This window comes from Vulpes lagopus, chromosome 2, assembly GCF_018345385.1.
Source record: "Vulpes lagopus strain Blue_001 chromosome 2, ASM1834538v1, whole genome shotgun sequence".
Lineage (NCBI taxonomy): Eukaryota > Metazoa > Chordata > Mammalia > Carnivora > Canidae > Vulpes > Vulpes lagopus.
The window spans coordinates 57,597,377-57,616,197 of record NC_054825.1 but is presented as its reverse complement, the minus strand read 5'-3'; the positions used below and the strand labels follow the sequence as shown (position 1 = coordinate 57,616,197).

Sequence of the window (18,821 nt, the reverse complement as noted above, 5' to 3'; positions counted from 1 at the left end):
AGGATTCCATTTACATCAAGTTCAACAGCACAAAAAAAACAGTCAAGAGGTTGGTTAGAGAAGCAAATGCAAGTAGTAATACCATAAAGAAAAGGGAAGTATATATTCAAAATTCAGGACAATGGTTATTTCCCTGTGAATTGGGATGGAAAGGATGGATTGGAGAAAGGAGGGTCAATTCAGAGGATATTCCTTTTCTTTTCTTTTTTTTAAGATTTATTTTTAAAAAAGATTTTATTCTTATTTATTAATGAGAGACACAGAGAGGTAGAGACCTGGGAAGAGGGAAAAACAGTCTCTCTGTGGGGAGCCTGATGCAGGAGTCAATCCCAGGACCACGGGATCACAGACTGAGCCTAAGGCAGATGCTCAACCTCTGAGCCACCCGGGTATTCCTAAGATTTTAAATAATGTCTACATCCAATGTGGGGCTTGAACTCACAACCCTGAGATCAAGAGTCATATATGCTCCACCAACTGAGCCAGTTGGGCAGGCCTCAGGGGATGTTCTTTTAACTTAAAAGTGAAGTGGTGGGTGATATTTTTGGGTCATTACTCTTTAATGTACTTGTGTTTTATAGAAATAATTTTAATGTCCTCATTAACTAACATGAACCACTCTGGAAGTAGTTGAATTCTAGTTGGCCTGCCAAAAGCCTTGAGCCTGAAGCCCACTCATTTTAACAAAGAGATCAACAAGAGGTTTTAAAACATAAAGCACAAAAACAGACTTACTCTCTGATAGAAGCGGGAACATTGAAATAAAACTAAACATGGGACCATCCTCTGTGCATACTTTAATATTATGTACACCCTACATAGGTGGGAAGTGTTGCAGTCATCAATGGGAAGCATTTATGGAGCATGGACACCATGTTGGAAGGAGACAGCCAGGTTAAAAGAGAGTGCAGGATCCTGGTGAAGGGGATGAAGGCCTCCATTAGGGCAGTGCTGGTGGTAAAATGTGTAAGAGGGTAAACTCTTGCCCTATTAGGAAGTATAATTGGTAGAACTCGGCAAGGGATGGGTCTTGACAGAAGATGGATAAGAAGGAATCAAGAATGGCATCCTGGTTTGGGGCCTCAGGAACCGATGGATACTGTATCACTAAGATAAGAGTTTACATAAGCTGCAGGGCAGGGTTGGGGATTATATCATGTGCTTGTAGGAGCCCAGAAACTAAGGATGCAAAGCAGGTGAAGGGCATTTGAGGGCCACCCAGGGGTGGGGGCCAGTGGGCATGGTGGGCCAGGTCTCAGAGCCATCAGGAGGCTGAGGGGGGCATGGAGGTAATGAATGGAAGAGACGGCTGGTGATTGGGGGACTGATTAGATTGAGCACATATATTAGACTGAGCAATAAACAGACAAATACATTGAAAATAATGTGAAATAAGACTCTCATTGTCAGAGAAAGTATTAACAAATTTGAAAAGAAAAAAAGAACCCTGAGGGGTTGGATTGGTTTTAAGGCATCCATTTTAACTGTTAGAATGAAAGGTATCAGTACACATGCACACACAAACTGTTAGAAAGTGTGTGTGTGTGTGTGTGTGTGTGTGTGTGTGTGTGTGTGTGGTGTATATATATCTTATAAATAAATAAAAGGGGCCAAGGCTTCTTGGAGAGATGGCCAATTACAGGGCTGGACCAGGGAAAATGCAACCTGAGCCTAGAACATGTAGCTGTGATAAAAGGTACAAAAGTACAGTATCTGATGTGGGCATGTCAAGCACACAAGAGCCAGTTTGAAAGGGCTCCCACTGATCAAGATAATGATAGTATTGGATTATGATCCTGCCATGAAAACAAGATAAATCAATAATAAGGGGGGTGGGAAAACTTTTCCTTATAGTTGAATGCCACATAATGAATGTAGAAGAAGTGATGGAAATAGATCATCACCATTTGGCAACTGTCATCTAGGTGACTGATTTGGGCCAGAGTTATCAATGGATGCTATGGTGGGTGGAGGTTTGATGAGAAGCAGGATTGCTGCCATAATCTCAGAATATGCCCACAAAATGCTAACTCGCCCTAGAAGAAAACATAGTGAACCTAATCAGAAGAAACAGAGCAGACACGGACAGGCCCAACCAGCTGATCAAGAGCACGGTGTTGTTTCTAAGGAAGTCCCACTTAGCCGGAATGACCCGAATCTGGTCGAAGGCATCACCAGAAAGACCCAGGCTGAGGATGACCTTCTGAATTTAGTGCCCAAACTCTTTAAAACTCTAAAAAGCAGAAAATGCACACACTGGGTAAACCCCGCAATGTGTCTCCTGCAATCTGAGGAACTGTTCCAAAATGATGGAGTCTGAAGAGATACGTATTCCTGGGAAGAACAGGGATGGTCAGCAGAGAGTTGAAAAGAGGAGTCTGAAGCACAGGTAAAGGTTCTGGATGAAAGTACCATGTGAGTGAGAGTAAGTGGGACTACTGAGAAGAAGCATGCCTGGATACAAGCCATACTGGGACCCTGGGGACTGTAGTGGCCATTACTGGTTCCTACTCAATCTACCACCTCTGCCTCCCCTTCCCTGACAATGTCCTGATATGGTTAAGGTGTCTTGCCTGGTGCACCAGGCAGAGAGAAGCTGGTCCCAGGCTCAGCTGAGCCCACCTGCACCTGACTACCACCCTCAGGAACTCAAGAGTCCATATTAACAAAGCTACCCAACTAGACTGAAGGGAAGGGCTCAGGAGAGAGGCTCCTCTCTCCTTGAGGCTGTAAGGAAGTACATTACTCTGACTGCCACTGGTAGCCACTTGCAAGGAGAGCCAGAACAAATCTCAGAATGTCAGGACTGTGAAGCAGAGAGCTGGAAAGAACCTGGGTCCTTGATGACATCAATGGATGACTGAAACCAGCCCTAAGGGCTGCACAGCCTCTGCATGTTCTTTTATGGGGAATGATAAATTGTCTTAATTTCTCAGTCAGTTTGAATTAGATTTTCTGTTGCTGGAAGCTCAATGCGTGTCAAATGAAATGGGGACCACTGACATTTTGGGAGTGCTGAGGAGGATGCTCCCCATAGAGAACAAGCTGGCAAGGTTGGAGAGGCATGAGGAAAAGGATGGGGACAAATGTAGCATTCATGGGAGCCCAGGAAGCTGGAGGCCAACTGTGTCAACCTGGTGGGGAGCCTGAGAAGACAATGAAGTTCTGAAATATTCCTGCTGGGACTGATTCTCTCAAACCTTACTTTTTGATACAGGGACATAGTAGTATTGAATTTGACTATTTCAAAAGGTATAACCCAGGATTAAAAAAAAAAAAGAGTTAATTAAAAAAATTTTTTTTTGCCTAACTTGAGAGTTCAAAAGATGAACATACTTATGTCTGAGAAATAGTCCAGAAGGTGAGAAATAACATCAATTCCAAAGGAGATTTGAAAGGAGCAAACTAGTGGATGTAATCACTGTAGCACTGGCCAGTGAGTGAGCAGCTAGCTAAGGCACGTCATGGACCGCTGTATAGGTTTCACATCTATCAGTCATTTGATCTCAGTGATAGCCCTGTGGGGTAGGGGCTCTTATCCCCAATTCTTTGACGAGAAATGCTACACAACTCCCTAAGGGGCACACTAGTGAGTGGCATTGCTAGGAAAGAAGCCTGGCTCTATTGCTCCAGAGTAGGGCATATATATTTAAAATCTTCATATGGGTTAGCCAGTCGATTAAAATCAACAGTGTTTCGTAAAATAACTCCATGAATAGCACGGTTCGTGGCATAATCAAACTTTTAACTACACCTGAGTCTTTACTGATAGACACCTCTTTAATTAAAGCTTCTGCCAAAAACATTTATTATCTCACACAAAGTGGGAACTAAAAAATAACAGCCTGCACCACTGTGATCACGTGACAATGTGCGATCAAGAAGGAGAGACACATCAAAGAAGATTCTGGACACCCTTCTCCAAAGGAGATTCACATATTCCCTTCCTGGCAGTCCTAGAAGATCTGGGGGAAAAAAAGAAGTCTGGGGTGAAGCATCTCTGTTGCCCACCTGGGGGGATTCCAGGGCTGCAGAGAAAGGGGTGATCTGTTGGACTCTGTCATGACACTGAAAAATAAATCCTCAAGTACATGCAATAGCTAAGCTTGTAACACACAAAATCAGACAGACATGTCGAAGCTGAGTAAATGATAAAAATTCATTCTTTAACATAATGAGGAAAGTGTGAACAACATAGAGAGTTCTTATTTCTTCCCCATCAATGAGAACTGTCAAGCAGACAAAATTTTCACCTAACAGTCTGCCAAGAAAATGGCCCCATGGCAACTCTCTCCTCAGCCCAGGCTGATGCAATAGGAAGAGCCCAATGTTTAGTCTGAAGACCAAGTTTGAGCCCCAGTTCAACTATTCATTAGCTTAGAAATTCTTTTCAATGTTATTAGCAGATATTTTATAGCACTCCTTAACAGTTAAAAAATATTTTTGGGGTGCCTACATGGCTTACCCGGTTAAGCGTCTGCCTTCGGCTTGGCTCATGATCCCAGAGTCCTGGGATCAAGCCCAGTGTCAGGATCCCTGGTGAGCAGGGAATCTGTTCCTCTCTCTGTCTTTCTCTCACTCTGCCCCTCCCACTCCCCTGCTTGGCCTTGGTCAAATAAAATCTTTTTTTTTTTTTAAACATTTTTATGTGTATTTTTTTATTTGGCTTTCCCTATGTTGCTTTAAGGCATTAATCCTCATTTTGTCGATGAAGTGACTGAGGCTTGCAGAGGTCACACACTTGATACAGAACCAAACAGAGTCCACCCTGTGACTCAACCCCCGAGGTCTTTCTTTCCACTACAGCACGTGACCGTGGGTGCTAACGGATCATTACCCAGATAACCTAACACCTGCTGGCTCAGCGCAACAGGGAGCAATGGAAAGAGTATAATAATAGAGCCAGGCAGCCGTGGCTGGGAGCACGGCTTTGCCACATTGCAAATGTGAGATGTTTAACACAGTTCCTTACCTTTGAGACTCCATTTCTTGAGGTGCAAAAAGTGGGTAGTAACACCTAGTCTGCCAAGTTGTAAATGATATAAGTGAAAGATGGTGAGACTTAAAGCAAGTACTCAAAGAGCCACTACTCTGATTTTGGATACTATAATAATTAGCTAGTGAATCAGCCTTCCTCAATAACATCCTTTGATGATAAAAGAATTTCTACAATCACACAGGCTGGAAGGTAAGACCTGCAGCGAGCTTGGGGGAGAGGGCAGATTTGAAGTTGGCCCTCATGTAGACCCCAGTCAGGGGTGTGAGCTACACAAGGCCTCCCAAAGCCAGGCCAGAAGGACAGGGAGCCTCAAAGGCCAATGCTGCTGGGATAAACAAGAAGTTGGGTGGACCAACAGAAACAGAAGTCTTCCAATGCTAATAAGAAAAGGTTCCTGAAATACATCAAAGACAGGAAGACAGCTTGAGAATCCAAGAGACACTTGATGGTGCAGATGCAGAAAGCAGAGATGGGACACAAGCCAAATATTAGAGGTGCTCTGATTTTTTAAAATCTTTTCATCTTTAACCTTTACTATTCCAAATCTTAGGGCTTCTAAATCCAAATCGTCTTCTGAAGCAGATCATTCAGAAATCTTAGACCCAATAGTGACAAGTATCTCCTTTTCCTCTATGAAAATATTCATATTCAAACAGTCACCAAATGCTAGTGATATACCTTCAAAATATCTCTCATGTCTTTATTCCTAAAACAATATTCATTTGGCACAGATTTGGGATGCAACCCACCAAGACTTTACAAACTGGTGTTGGATACATTAAGGAAGGAATGCCCAGTCTTTAAGAAAACAACTCCATCAGAATATTTTAAGCAAAAATAAAATTAGGAACTGCACCAAATGCTCTGAAGTTGACAACACATTTTTAAAACCAGCCAGGATGGCAAGAGCTGATGTGGGCCAAAAGTGATAGGAATTCACTTTTGTTGGCAGCAATAAAACTGCCACAGAAATGTTCTCCACGGCCCCATATGTCCCCACAGAGGTCAGCTGGCAAGGGCCCCAGAAACGGCTCTGGTCACACTGCCAAGATCTTGTCTGGTAATATAGAGCCGGCACAGAATACAAGAAAAACTTGCTGGTTCTCCTTCCCCTTTTACCACACCATTTATCTTTAACCACATGATAATTTTATTAAATAGATTGGCAATGATGTCTCAGAGAGATCCAAAGGTATCACCTATGTAATTCTATAACATGAGTCCAAATTCTGGATTTTGTAGCACAGAAAACAAATCAGCTGGGCAGATGTGGGTTGCTCATGTACTGGACTCACAGGTGTTTACTTGTGTCTCCAGGAGCTCACCATCGTCAGTGCTGCTAATGGGGCTAGAACGGTTGTGTTTATCTATTGGCATTGTTCAGAGTCCACATTCCCGTCCTGTTCTTTTAGTGCTTCAGGCTTACTGAATGTCACACATCAGTTTCCTCTTTGCCTTTCCAGTTCAGGTCAGGCCCTCATAACCTCACCAGCTATCTGTATTCTCTCAAGATCCCATCTCTTTTCTACCAATAGACTTAGTTTTATGAACCAGCCTTTTGTGCATCATGTCCCTGCTCAGAGACCTACAAGACACTGCCAAGCCCACAGGTTTACTTCAGATCACGCAGCCTGTCATTCAAGGAGGGACCTGTTATCCAATCACAGTTACCTCCTCCAAATAAACCGATCTGCCACTGATATACAAATGCTATGTGGAAATACAGAAATATAGAAACAGAAATGGAAGGCCCAGTGTTAGTCCACGAGGAATTTACAAGGACAATTTGTCAACAGAAACCCTTAATAACCACACAGACATCCTCCTCACTCCCCATCACACAGTGTGGGCTCCAGGGGCTCTCAAGCCATTCATGTTTTCTTCCTCCTACTCATCCAGTGGGGAAGGCTCAAATCAAGACCCATGACACCTTTGCTGACTGTTTTCATTCAAAGTGATCGCCCCTTGACCTAAAGGCAAATAGCACTTATAGCTTATTTCAAGTGTTTCAGTTTCAAAAGTATCATTAAATAAACGTTTATTGTGGAGATCAAAGAAAGCAAGAACCCTAACACATTTCTAGACAATAAAGAGTGAAAAACTACTTAAAATAAGCACATGCAAATTAAACAATACTACTACTATATCAGGTGCTACTGAAATTCAGGAAATGGAAAGATCACTGGGTTGAGATTGATGAGAAAGGTTTGAGTGGGAGATAGGGAGAACAAACCAGTCAAGGACTTGGAGGCAAAAATGAACCTGACCCATCGGAGGGAAAAGAGTAGAGCCATTTGGTTAGAGTAGCAGAAAACAGAGTGGGAGGTGTCCCAAACTAGGGACTTTGGTCTCTACTCAAGCAAGGGACTTTGGACCCTATGAGGCAATGGAGAACCACTGAAATATTTTAGCAGAAGTGAACACAGTTTAAATATATAATAGTTAAAAAAAATATATATATATATAATAGTTAAGAGCATTCATCTAGCGACTGTGTTTGGAAGAGAGAGTTGGTGAAGGAGTAAGCTTTAGGGTAAAATAAAAAGAACCATTATGAATTTGCAAAGTTGGAAATGCTGGTATGCCATATAAATGGGATTATTACAATGATAATTTGTGCCTCAGGCAGGAGTTGGTTAACTTTTCCTGTAAAGGCCTGGATATGGTCTCTGCCACTATTCAACTGTGCCATTGTAGCACAGAAACAGTCAAAGAATATATGGACACAAATGGATGTAGCTTTGTTCCAGTGAAACTTTATTTACAAAAACATGCAATGGGCCTTAGTCTTTGGACCTGCAGGTTAGGAGAAAGGCCTACACTGGAGATACAGGCTCTCTCATTTCTCATGATTAGAGTTCTTTCTCCTGTCTTTACTTAATATGATAGTGTTAACACTCGTTTGATAAAGAATGATCCCAACTTTTAGTTGAGAAGAACTCAAATAACTTAAATACGCCTCCTTACAAATTTGTTAAAAGAACATATCCACTGAAACTTTTTAAGATAGCTTCTTAAAGAGATATTAACCACGTACATCATAAAGAGATTTCCTAAATTCTGAAAAGATTAACAAAATGAATATCTATTGTTTATTTAACACTTACTGGAATTCTATTATTTCATATAGGTCAACTTTAAAATACACTGTTATTTTATTTTTATGTGCCAAATATGAATAATTTTTATAGTACATGAGGATATCTTTGATAAATGCACACATTTAAAACTACATGGCTTGCAATGAATAAAGTATGAGGTGAAAAGCAGGGTTATCTGTAAAACCGACCCCTGCTGACTTCCTCTATAGACGAAGGCCTCTTTAACAGAATGCACCAAATGCACAGATCAATGCCCATCCATAATTCCCTCATTGGTGTCCAAGGCTAAATAAATATCAAGATAATGAAATGGCCCAGGTATGGCCATCTAGTGTATAGATGCATCTTCACTTCTCAGAAAGAAACTGAAATTAATGTATTCATAAGGTTGTGTTCTTCTTTTTTTTAAGATTTTATACATTTATTCATGAGAGACACGGGGGGTGGGGTGGGGCAGAGAGATAGGCAGAGGGAGAAGCAGGCTCCATGCAGGGAGCCCGATGCGGGACTCGATCCCGGGATTCCAGGATCATACCCTGGGCCGAAGGCAGGTGCTAAACCACTGAGACACCCAGGGATCCCCATAAGGTTGTGTTCTTTCAGTAATTCTACCTGTCTGTCTTCTACTGATGACAATGCACGATCATCAGCCGCCTGGGTTGCAGAAGACATCATGGCCAACAGCCTATAAGGGATTAGGTCAAAAGAAGCGCTATGTTTTGGGGTGGAAACTTTCACCATAGGATAACTAACCTTAGCTCATAGTATATGGTAGCTCTAACACCTCCCCTGAAGTGTGGGACATTTCAGGCACAAAGAGGTGTCACTTACAGTGGGGGGTAGAGAAAGTGCACAGGGTTTAAAGTCAGTCAGGGCTAAGTTCAAATAGAGACTCTGCTATTTACTAGTTTGAGGATCTTAGAATTCTCTTACGCCTCCTTTTCTGGATGAAACCTTGGGAAACAATCATGCCAACAGCCAGAGCAGCTGTGAGGATAAGGCGAGACAACCCACACAGAGAGCGCCCAGCAGAGGGCAGGCGGTCGGGAAGCGTATATTGCTGGCTCTAATGGTGCTTCAGGACAAGAGGTGACTAGGAATTAGGATTCAGGTTGCCTTCATCTTGCTTTTCAACTAGAAAAATCGGGGAGCTTGAAAAAAAAAAGCCACTGATGCTCTGGACCTACCACCAGAAATCAGTTGGCCCAGAATCTCTAGATGCAGAGCCAAGATCTCTTTATAGCCCCTCAACTAATAAGACAATTTGAGAATTGGAAATCTTTTTTCCCTGGAAAGTTAAATGAGAGGATGCAAGGGCTGGGACGAAATTAGCATCCACGGCAGCCACTCTCCCAGTCTGTCTGCCAGTCTGCCGGTGGGCTGTTGGGGAAGACTCCGGGAATGCCTAAGGCAAATCCTGGGTGTTTACTCCTGACTAGGATTTACCCTGAAGGAAGGCTGGGGCTGGCAGGAGAGTGTAGGTTACTAAGAGGGGGTTGACTTATATGGGAGTGGGGACAGGAAGATAAACAGCAGAAATGATGGGGTTTCCCGAGGCAAATAGTCTACTGAGGAGTAGAGGAACAGCCTACCTCACTGTCTCCAGATAGAGGTAGGGGCCGTGATCTAATGACATGAGCCAATATGATCATCCCTCTGCTCTGAATTCCATCTAAGATGGGACTCTGGCTCCCCTCAAATGATCCAGGGAAATAATTAACTGAACCATCCAGGGCCAAATCCTCCTTATAAAATCATGATATGGGGCACCTGGGTGGCTCAGTGGTTGAGCGTCTGCCTTTGACTTAGGTCATGTTCCCGGGGTCCTGGGATCGAGTTCCGCATCAGGCTCACTGCAGGGAGCCTTCTTCTCCCTCTGCCTCTCTCTCTTTCTCTGTGTCTCTCATGAATAAATAAATAAAATCTTAACAAAAATACAAAATAAAATCATGATATGAAGTCTAATTCACATATTTGTTGAGTGTTGTTGGCCAGACTCCATCTCTCTGAGGCTGCACAACTCGAGCTATTTTGGCAAATCAAGTCTATGAACATTTGCAAAATCAGGACCAAAGCTTTGAGGGAGACTGGTACTTGAGAAAGCAGCCTGTCTCCTTCCTTGAGTTCTTTCTTTTTAAATTCAATTGCTACACTGATTTCTAGTCCCAGACTAGTCAGCCGCCAATCTACCCTGTGCCCATATCCACCTCTTAGGAAAACGTCAGTCTGGGAGGAAACTGATAATACTGCCTCTGTGTGCTGCCATCAGCCCCTCTAAAGAGTGTGCATTTCGTCATGGAGACCAAGTCACACCTGGGAAATTGGAAGCTGAAGGTCTAAAAGAACATGGGAAAGATTAGGTCGTTGTTCATTTTTACTTCCTAATGAAATGATTCTACAAACTCCCAGCTTTGGGATACCTGGGTGGCCCAGGGTGTGATCCCGGGGTCCTGGGATCCAGTCCCACATCAGGCTCCCTGCAAGGAGGATGCTTTTCCCTCTGCCTGTGTCTCTGCCTCTCCCTGTGTGTCTCTTGTGAGTTTATTAATAAAATCTTTAAAAAAAATAAAAAAATAAAAACTCCCACCTTTACCACCTATGGCAGAAGCCCTTAATAGCAGGAGCAGGCTTCTCTTCCAGCCCCCAGGAAAATGGGTTTGTTTTCTGTTCCCAAAGGCATTCAGGCAAGCAGCATTCCACTCAGCCCCGAGTTGAACAAGTGCCCAGCCCTCCCAGTGTCAGTGGCTACAAACCCGGGTCTCTCTGGAAAAAAATTTCCCTGCTTTCCCTTCCCTCCAGCATTATTTGGAAGAAAGAGTTCCTAAACCCAGAAAAGCCTTGGAGGTCATCTATTTGGTCAATCAGTTGACCCATAAAGGAAGAAACTGAGACCCAGACAAGTTTAGGTGTGTTGCCCAGGATCACGGGGCTGGTGAGAGTGAACCACAGCAGCTCAGAGAGAGCAAAACTACTTTTTCAAAGCAGATGAACCACAGCTCTTAGGTAGTCAAGGATTAACACAAAGAGAGGTCAGGCTTTAGCCTCCTGCCTCAGGAGGGAATCTCTAGGGCCCTTGAATATCCTGCCGGAGTAAAGTGCCTCTGTTTGCCTGGGGGCTTTGGGAACTGGACAATGATTTATGATAAGGGCTTTAAAAAACTGTAAGTACTGACCCCTGGAGGAATTAGAAACTACAGGTATTAGCCCGGAACTTCATGAGGGTCTGGAGACCAAAGTGAGCTGTGCAGGCAGTACGTGACTGAGCCCAAATGAAAATTCTGGACAACAGGGGATCCCTGGGTGGCTCAGTGGTTTAGTGCCTGTCTTCAGCCCAGGGCGTGATCCTGGGGTCCTGGGATCTAGTCCCATGTCAGGCTCCCTGCATGGAGCCTGCTTCTCCCTCTGCCTGTGTCTCTGCCTCTATCTCTCTGTCTCTCATAAATAAATAAATAAATAAAATCTTTTAAAAAAATTCTGAACAATGGGGTGCCTGGGTAGCTCAGTCAGTTTAGCGTTTGGTTTTGGCTCGAGTCATGATCCCAGGACTCTGGGATCAAGCCCCACTTTGAGCTCCCTGTTCAGTGGGAAGTCTGCCTCTCCCTCTGCCTCTTCCCCTGCTTGTGCCTGTCCCTCTGCCTCTTCCCCTGTTTGTGCTTGTTCTATGTGTGTGTGTGTCAAATAAATACATAAAATCTTTAAAAAATAAAAAATAAATAAAATTCTGAACAACAAAGGTTTGGTTGGCAATGCTATTAACAACTCACACATCATAAAGGAGGTAACACTATCTATGACTCCAGGGGTAGAGGACAACCAGAAGCTTCACATTTGGATCCCTCCCACACCTTCTTTTGTCTGGTTCTCATGTGTAGCCTTTTGCTACAGTAAAACTGTAATTGCAAGTGCAGCACCTTTATAAGTTCTGTGAGCCATTCTTGTAAATTACTGAACCCAAGGGGGTAGTGGGAACCACTGAACTTGTATCTAGCTGGTCAGAAGTGAGGGTTTGGCCTAGGAACCCCCAAACTTGCAGCTGGTGTCTGAAGTGCAAGCAGCCTTGTGCAGAGACTGTACCTTAACCTGAGAAGCTTGGCCTAACTCCAGGTGGTTAGTGTCAGGAGCCAAAGTAGCTCCTTGTTCCTCCATCTCCTGAATTATATCGGACAGCCACCACCACAGAAATCTGGGTGCCTGGGTGGTTGAGCATCTACCTTTGGCTCAGGTCATGATCCTGGGGCCCTGGGATCGAGTCCCATAACAGGCTCCCTGCATGGAGCCTGCTTCTCCCTCTGCCTATGTCTCTGCCTCTGTCTCTCATGAATAAATAAATAAAACATAAAACAATAAATAAAACATTAAAACTGCCACCTGAATAGCTGAAAAAGGATTCTAGAAAAGGCACATTTCCTACTTCAGTGTCCATGAACCTGCAATGATAGTAAGGTGGGAGAGATGTGGGCCGAGTCACCAAAGCAGCTTCCAGACTTGTGGAGCTCAGGCAACAATGCATCATCACTCAAGTATCCCTTCTGACGGGGCTTAGCCTATGTCTAATTAATTTTTTTAAGAATTTATTTATTTGTTTGACAGAGAGAGAGAGAGAGAGAGAGAGAGAATGAGCCGGGGCAGCAGCAGAGGGAGAGGGAGAAGCAGGCTGCCCACTGAGCAGAGAGCCTAATAAGGGGCTGGATCCCAGGACCCTGGGACCATGACCCGAGCTGAAGGCAGATGCTTAACCAATCGAGCCACCTAGGTGCCCCCTAATTAAGTATTTATATCTAACTTTTAATTTACAGAAAATCCAGTTGAAGGAATTAGTGTAATCAGGCCATCAGGGAGCAATTAGACAAATCTGGAAGGTGTTTATAGGGAAACAGGGTTGCTCTCTTCACCAAATCAACATCATGAAAAAACAATAGTGAGAATAGGGTAACTATGGTAGGAAAAAAAAAAAAAAGAAAAATTCATGACCACGTGCAACCAGCGTTCCTTGATTTACATAAACCTGCAGGTAAGGACATGTTTGTAACAACTAGAGAAATTTGAACATGGACTGCTTATTTTTAGACGATATTAAATTATTACTATTTAGTCGAGATAATGATTCTGGTGTTAAGAAAGCAAATGTTTTTTTGTTTTTTGCGTGTTTTTTTTTAAGATTTTATTTCTTTATTTTAGAGAGAAAAAGAGGGAAAGCAGGGGAGGGGCAGAGGGAAGGAGAATCTGAAGTGGACGCCAAACTCAGTGTGGGGCTTGATCCCCAATCGTAAGATTAGGACTTGAGCTGAAACCAAGAGTTGGATGTTAAACTAACTGAGCCACCCAGGTGCCCCAGAAAGAAAATGTTTTTATTTTCCAGAGAAATATATGGAAATATTTAGAGGCAAAATGTCACAAAGTCTATATTTACCTTGAAAGGTTTCAGTGTTCTTGCTTTATAGTTTTGACCTTGGAATCATGTAGATGTTTTATACATTTATAAAACAAAATTAAAATTAAAAATTTTAAACCCCTAAAATCCAAAATAAAATAAATGAATCTGTTAGGTTAGGTTGGCACAAATAACACAGAAAAGGATTATTTTAAGTGGATTTTTAAAACCCAATATTTTGGGATGCCTGAGTGGCTCAAGGGTCGAGTGTCTGCCTGTGGCTCAGGGTGTGATCCCGGGGTCCTGGAATCCAGTCCCGCATCGGGCTCCCCATGGGGAGCCTGCTTCTCCCTCTACCTGTGTCTCTGCCTCTCTCTGTGTCTTTCATGAATAAATAAATAAATAAATCTTAAAAAATAAACAAATAAAACCTGATATTTTGACTGTACATTCTAAGACCTAAGGGCAAAAAAGAACAACAAATTTTAAAGTGAACTCAGTATTGCTATTAATAATATTGGTAGTTACTTTAAAGCATTAACAAGACTATTTGCTTTATCCATTGTATAAGTTTATTTATTTATGTTTATACTTTTTATACACAGAGTACAAGGCAAATAATTGTGATAACATCATCAGGAACCAAGATATTCAGCATTAGAAAAATAGGTACAGGAGTACCTGGGTAGTTCAGTTGGTTGTCTGACTCTTGGTTTTGGCTCAGGTCATGATCTAATATGGATCCAGCCCAGGGTAGGCCTCTTGCTCAGTAAGGAATCTAGTTTCTGCTTAAAGACTCTTTCCTGGGATGCCTGGGTGCTCAGCGGTTGGAGCATCTGCCTTTGGCTCAGAGGGTGATCCCAGGTCTGGGGATCGAGTCCCACATCAGGCTCCCTGCATGGAGCCTGCTTCTCCCTCTGCCTGTGTCTCTGCCTCTTTCTCTCTGTGTCTTTCATGAATAAATAAATAAAATCTTAAAAAGAAAAAAAAAGACTCCCTCTGCCCCTCGCCCCATTCACACCTGTGCTCTCTATCTCTCTCAAAAAATGGATAGATCTTAAAAAAAGGAAAAACAAGAAAAATGGGGTGCAAACAAAAATCAAAAAAGTAAAAACCCTATAATCTTAAAAATGAACTAGAAATTATTGGCATGAACTCATGTTTCATTGTTTTTCTAAAAGGAAGTTCACTTTCTTTGCCTTTTAGCACTCTTAGTGACTAGATTGGTGGTCTCTAAGTGCCATTTCCCAGTAAAACGAACCAGGACTTTTTGGTGAAATGGCTGATTCCAGGGCTCAGCAGAAAATGTATAATAGAGCCTGACATTTTTTTTTTAAGATTTTATTTTTAAGTAATCCCTACATCCAGTGTGAGGCTTGAACTCAAAACCCTGAGATCAGGAGTCACATGCTCCATGAGCCAGCCAGCCAGGCACCCTCAGAGCCTGACATTTTAAATAAGGAAACTACCAAAAACTACTAGGGTCACATCAAAGGGGCATAGGAGCTAATACAAGGGCTCTCAATGGCCATAGACAAGACCATTTGAGCCCCAAAGAAAAATTGCCATGTAAGTAAACAAGATATTTTAAACCTATTAGTTTGGAATGGTATCGAAAATAACATTTTACCTCAGGAGGCTGCTACGGCATCAACTCATTGCTTCAAAAATTGGTAAATAAAGATAACAAGTTAAGCTGTGTATCTAATTTTCCCATATAAACAGTATTTTAGGATAACCAAATAATTTTGAGTAATAAATGTAGAAAGAATAAGAGAATTAGAAAATAACTATTTTTTAACCACTAATTAAACCATGATGTGAAATGAGGATTTATAATGGATGGACCCACTGGCAATCTGAACATCACACAAAGAGAGACTAACAGGCATTAAGTGCACAGCATCATGGATGAGACATTTTTGTCAAAATAATCAATCTGAACCTGATCAAAATTTTAGAGCCAATAACTACAATTTTACAGGAAATATAGGCAACAGTGCAGTGTTATGGTGTACATCCAGTTAATCTCAAACTGCAGAAAATGCTGCAGGACAAACTAACTTCTCCTCTAACAAGTAAGTGCCAAGAAAACAAAGAGAATCAGAGATAATTGTTAATGATTAGGAGACTTGAGACACAGACAACCAAGTGCCATGTGTGAGCCTTATTTGGAACCTGAGTAAAAACAAACCAATTTCAAAAAAGGATGAATATGACAGACATGGAATTGGAATACTGGTACTACTAGATAATGTTAAAAGCATGATTCATCGTTCAGGTATTGTAAGAAATTATCATTGAAAGGCACATCCTAATTCTGTGACTAGTGAGATGATTCGAGACCTAGGATTTGTTTTAAATAACCAAATAGGGGCCGGGTGGAAGGACCAGGTACAGAGGATTGGCCATATAGTAATATTTGGACAAGCTGAGTGACAGACCCACAGGAGCTTATAAGACTCTTTCTCATTTTGCCTGTTTGTAAATATCCTGAACTTAAAAATTTTCAAAAGTGAAAAAAAATTTTTTTTCAAAAGTGCTTCCATTAAAAAAAAAAAAGGAAGAAAAAGATGAATGCAAATATGATAGAACATTAACAACTGTCAAATTCAAAGTCATGGAGATATGGATCCTTATACTTTCTGTATGCTTGAAATGTTCACAATAGTAAACAAAATTGTAAAAGTGCTTAAACCCAGCAAAGACTCAAGAGTTGGCTCAGGTTAAAAGGATTTTGAGATGTAGCCACAGACACCTAAGGCTGGTGTTTGCCAGTGATGCCCTCAGGAGATTAAAAGCAAATGACAAAGTATACTAAAAAAGTTCAAACATGAAGTACTACATTATTAGGGAAAGGAAAAAGAGGAACCCAGGGGAAAGGACTCCAGCTGACACAAGAGTGAAGCATACTTACTCTACTTATGACATAAAAGATCTTCAATTCAATGAAGCCATGGTACAGTCAAAATGAGAGGGGAGATGTTTTATATTAGTTCAGGGCCCATCAGAGAGAGGTCAGGTTAGAGCCCTTGAGCCTTAATGCTTTAAGCAACAGAAGTATAAACCACAACCCCATAGAAGCACAAAGCTTTTATGATTCAGAATTATAAAATAAACTAGGACAAGGCAGACGGCTTGCTTGTTACTCAGGTACGTTAACCAGCCTCTGACACCAGCAGCTACAGAAAAAGCACTGTTCCTTGACCATGAATGCTAACTCCGGCCTGGTCTCACCCCCTCTCTTCCTAATAAGGCTCTTTCCCATACCTGATGATGACACACTGGTTCTCTCTGTCAATGATCATGTTTCTGTACATATTATCTGCAAGAGCATAGATATGTGGTGGGTTTTCATACTGTGCCTAGAGAAGCAAAAAAAAAAAAAAAAACAACAAAAAAGTAAAACCATGGTCAGATAGAGCAACACATCACATTTCTTTTGTTGGTCTTAGAAATGAATCTGCCTCTGTGCCGTTCCCATCTTAAGCGTTGTGTAACACAAGAATTCATAAGCTTGTCTAGGTCATCAGGACTAACAAAATGAAGATGGGATTGGGAAGGACTCCTCTGTAGGCAAGTGTGTGTGATTCAGCCTTCAGACGTGAACCATGTCTTCAGATACTCCAGCACCACACCCTTCCACCCAACACGCCTCTGCACATGACATTCCATTTCTAAACGTTTCTGAAGACATCTGGGCAACAGGTCTTAACGAGAGGCCTACTAAAAACCTAGATCTGACTTTTACTAGACTTCTAAATTCCCACATAATGTGTTTCTAAGAGGTAAGTTGGACATGTTGGAACCCCAGAGGAAATGAAGTGAAACTGTCTATAAATGAGGAGAAAACTTAAAAATATTCCCTAAAAAGAGGGCAAGAGGTGTAGTTCTTTAAAGGGATAAACTGGTTTGACCAGTTTGTTTCATCTTCATAGGTGGGGGTGGAGGGGGGGGGGGTGTGGAAATCCTACCACGCCAAGCTATTCTCCTGGTGCTTTAGTCTCATGAGCTATCTTAGCTATGTCTGGTCTGAATACAGATTCGCCAATAAAATCGTTGTGTCAGGACGACTTCGGCCCTACTTTTCTCAATTTCTTGAAGTTTAATAGCACTACCTCAAAAATTACCAAAAATTAAGAAGACTTCGTGTGGTATAAAGCTGAAGAACAAATGTGCCTTACACTTAAGACTACCTAACATCAAAGAGTGAAGAACATGGTAGATCCAGTGAGAAGCCATTTAGATCGTCTGACCCTTCCCTGGTCCCATCTCTAAAGTTGGGATAATATTGTCCCACACTCAATCAACTGGAGTCACTTCTCTGAGCCTTACTTTTCTTATCTGTGAAATGGGGCCGGACACAGTCAGCAACCAGGGCCGTTTTATTTTTGCTGTAGCATAACACAGGACCTAGCACTCAGTAAATATCTATATTTTACAAGACTCTTCCACTAGCAGTTAAGAATAAATCTGTTTCTTAAAACTCGAGTCCATTTCTTTAAAGAGAACTTTTTAAGAGATAAATGGTCTAAGAGGGACTCGAGTGACAATTTTCAGAGAACTGGAGAGAAACAATATGAATGCACAGCACTTCCAGCACCCTGTCTTGGCCTTGGCTGTCATTGAGGATGTGGAACCAGCTCCGAGCCTGCTGCCCCGGGGCCCCACTGCTCAGGGCGCCAGGGCAGGGCCTCGCCTCTGCTGACAGTGTTTCCCTTGTGCTGGGCTCCCATAAAGGCAGCATTATCAAAGGTCTTTCGCGTGGCAGCCTCCTTGGGCTCCAGCTACCAGCACCATTCATCTGGCAACAATGGGGTGGGCTCTTGCTCTGGGTAAATTGCCTTCCACTTCAACTGATGAATTTGTGTGGGCTCCCTTTTGTTTGTTTTCCAGGGGTCAGGATTAATGAACGCTCTCGTGCTTCTGCTGCAGAGGAAGGAAGGGAAAAGATGCAGAGGAGCGGAGTCCTGGCGAAGTGCTGAGCCATGTAATGAAATATATTCATTAGATTTACAGTTTCTATTTTTATCATACAACTAAAGTGGCTACAGAACTGGATCTGAATAGGGACCAGAGTTACATTAATAAAGAAGTAATGAAAAGATTCATTTTTCATGTTCCATTCATAGCCACAGCTTAACTAAGGTTCTGATTTGGAGGGAATGGTTCTCATTGACCTATTATTTTTTACCCATTACTGATTTTTCAGTCTTTAGAATTTTGTGGCTTGCGGGGAAGGAGGAATCGCTCCCGGCCACCAAGCTGTAGGTCCTACATCCTAATTTTGTATATAATATTTTGTATATATAGTACATATACTAATTTTGCATATAATGTTCTGTCCTAT

The 18,821-nt window shown here is 42.2% G+C and overlaps 1 protein-coding gene across 1 annotated transcript in view; it reads right to left on the bottom strand.

Moving 5' to 3' along the window:
* The window catches only part of MYO1E (myosin IE), a 198,905-nt gene that overhangs the window by 93,132 nt on the left and 86,952 nt on the right, over positions 1-18,821 (bottom strand). The window contains exon 4 of the mRNA XM_041745375.1: positions 16,742-16,836. Coding sequence (XP_041601309.1) covers positions 16,742-16,836 — 95 coding nt within the window. The remainder of the gene's footprint in view (positions 1-16,741; positions 16,837-18,821) is intronic.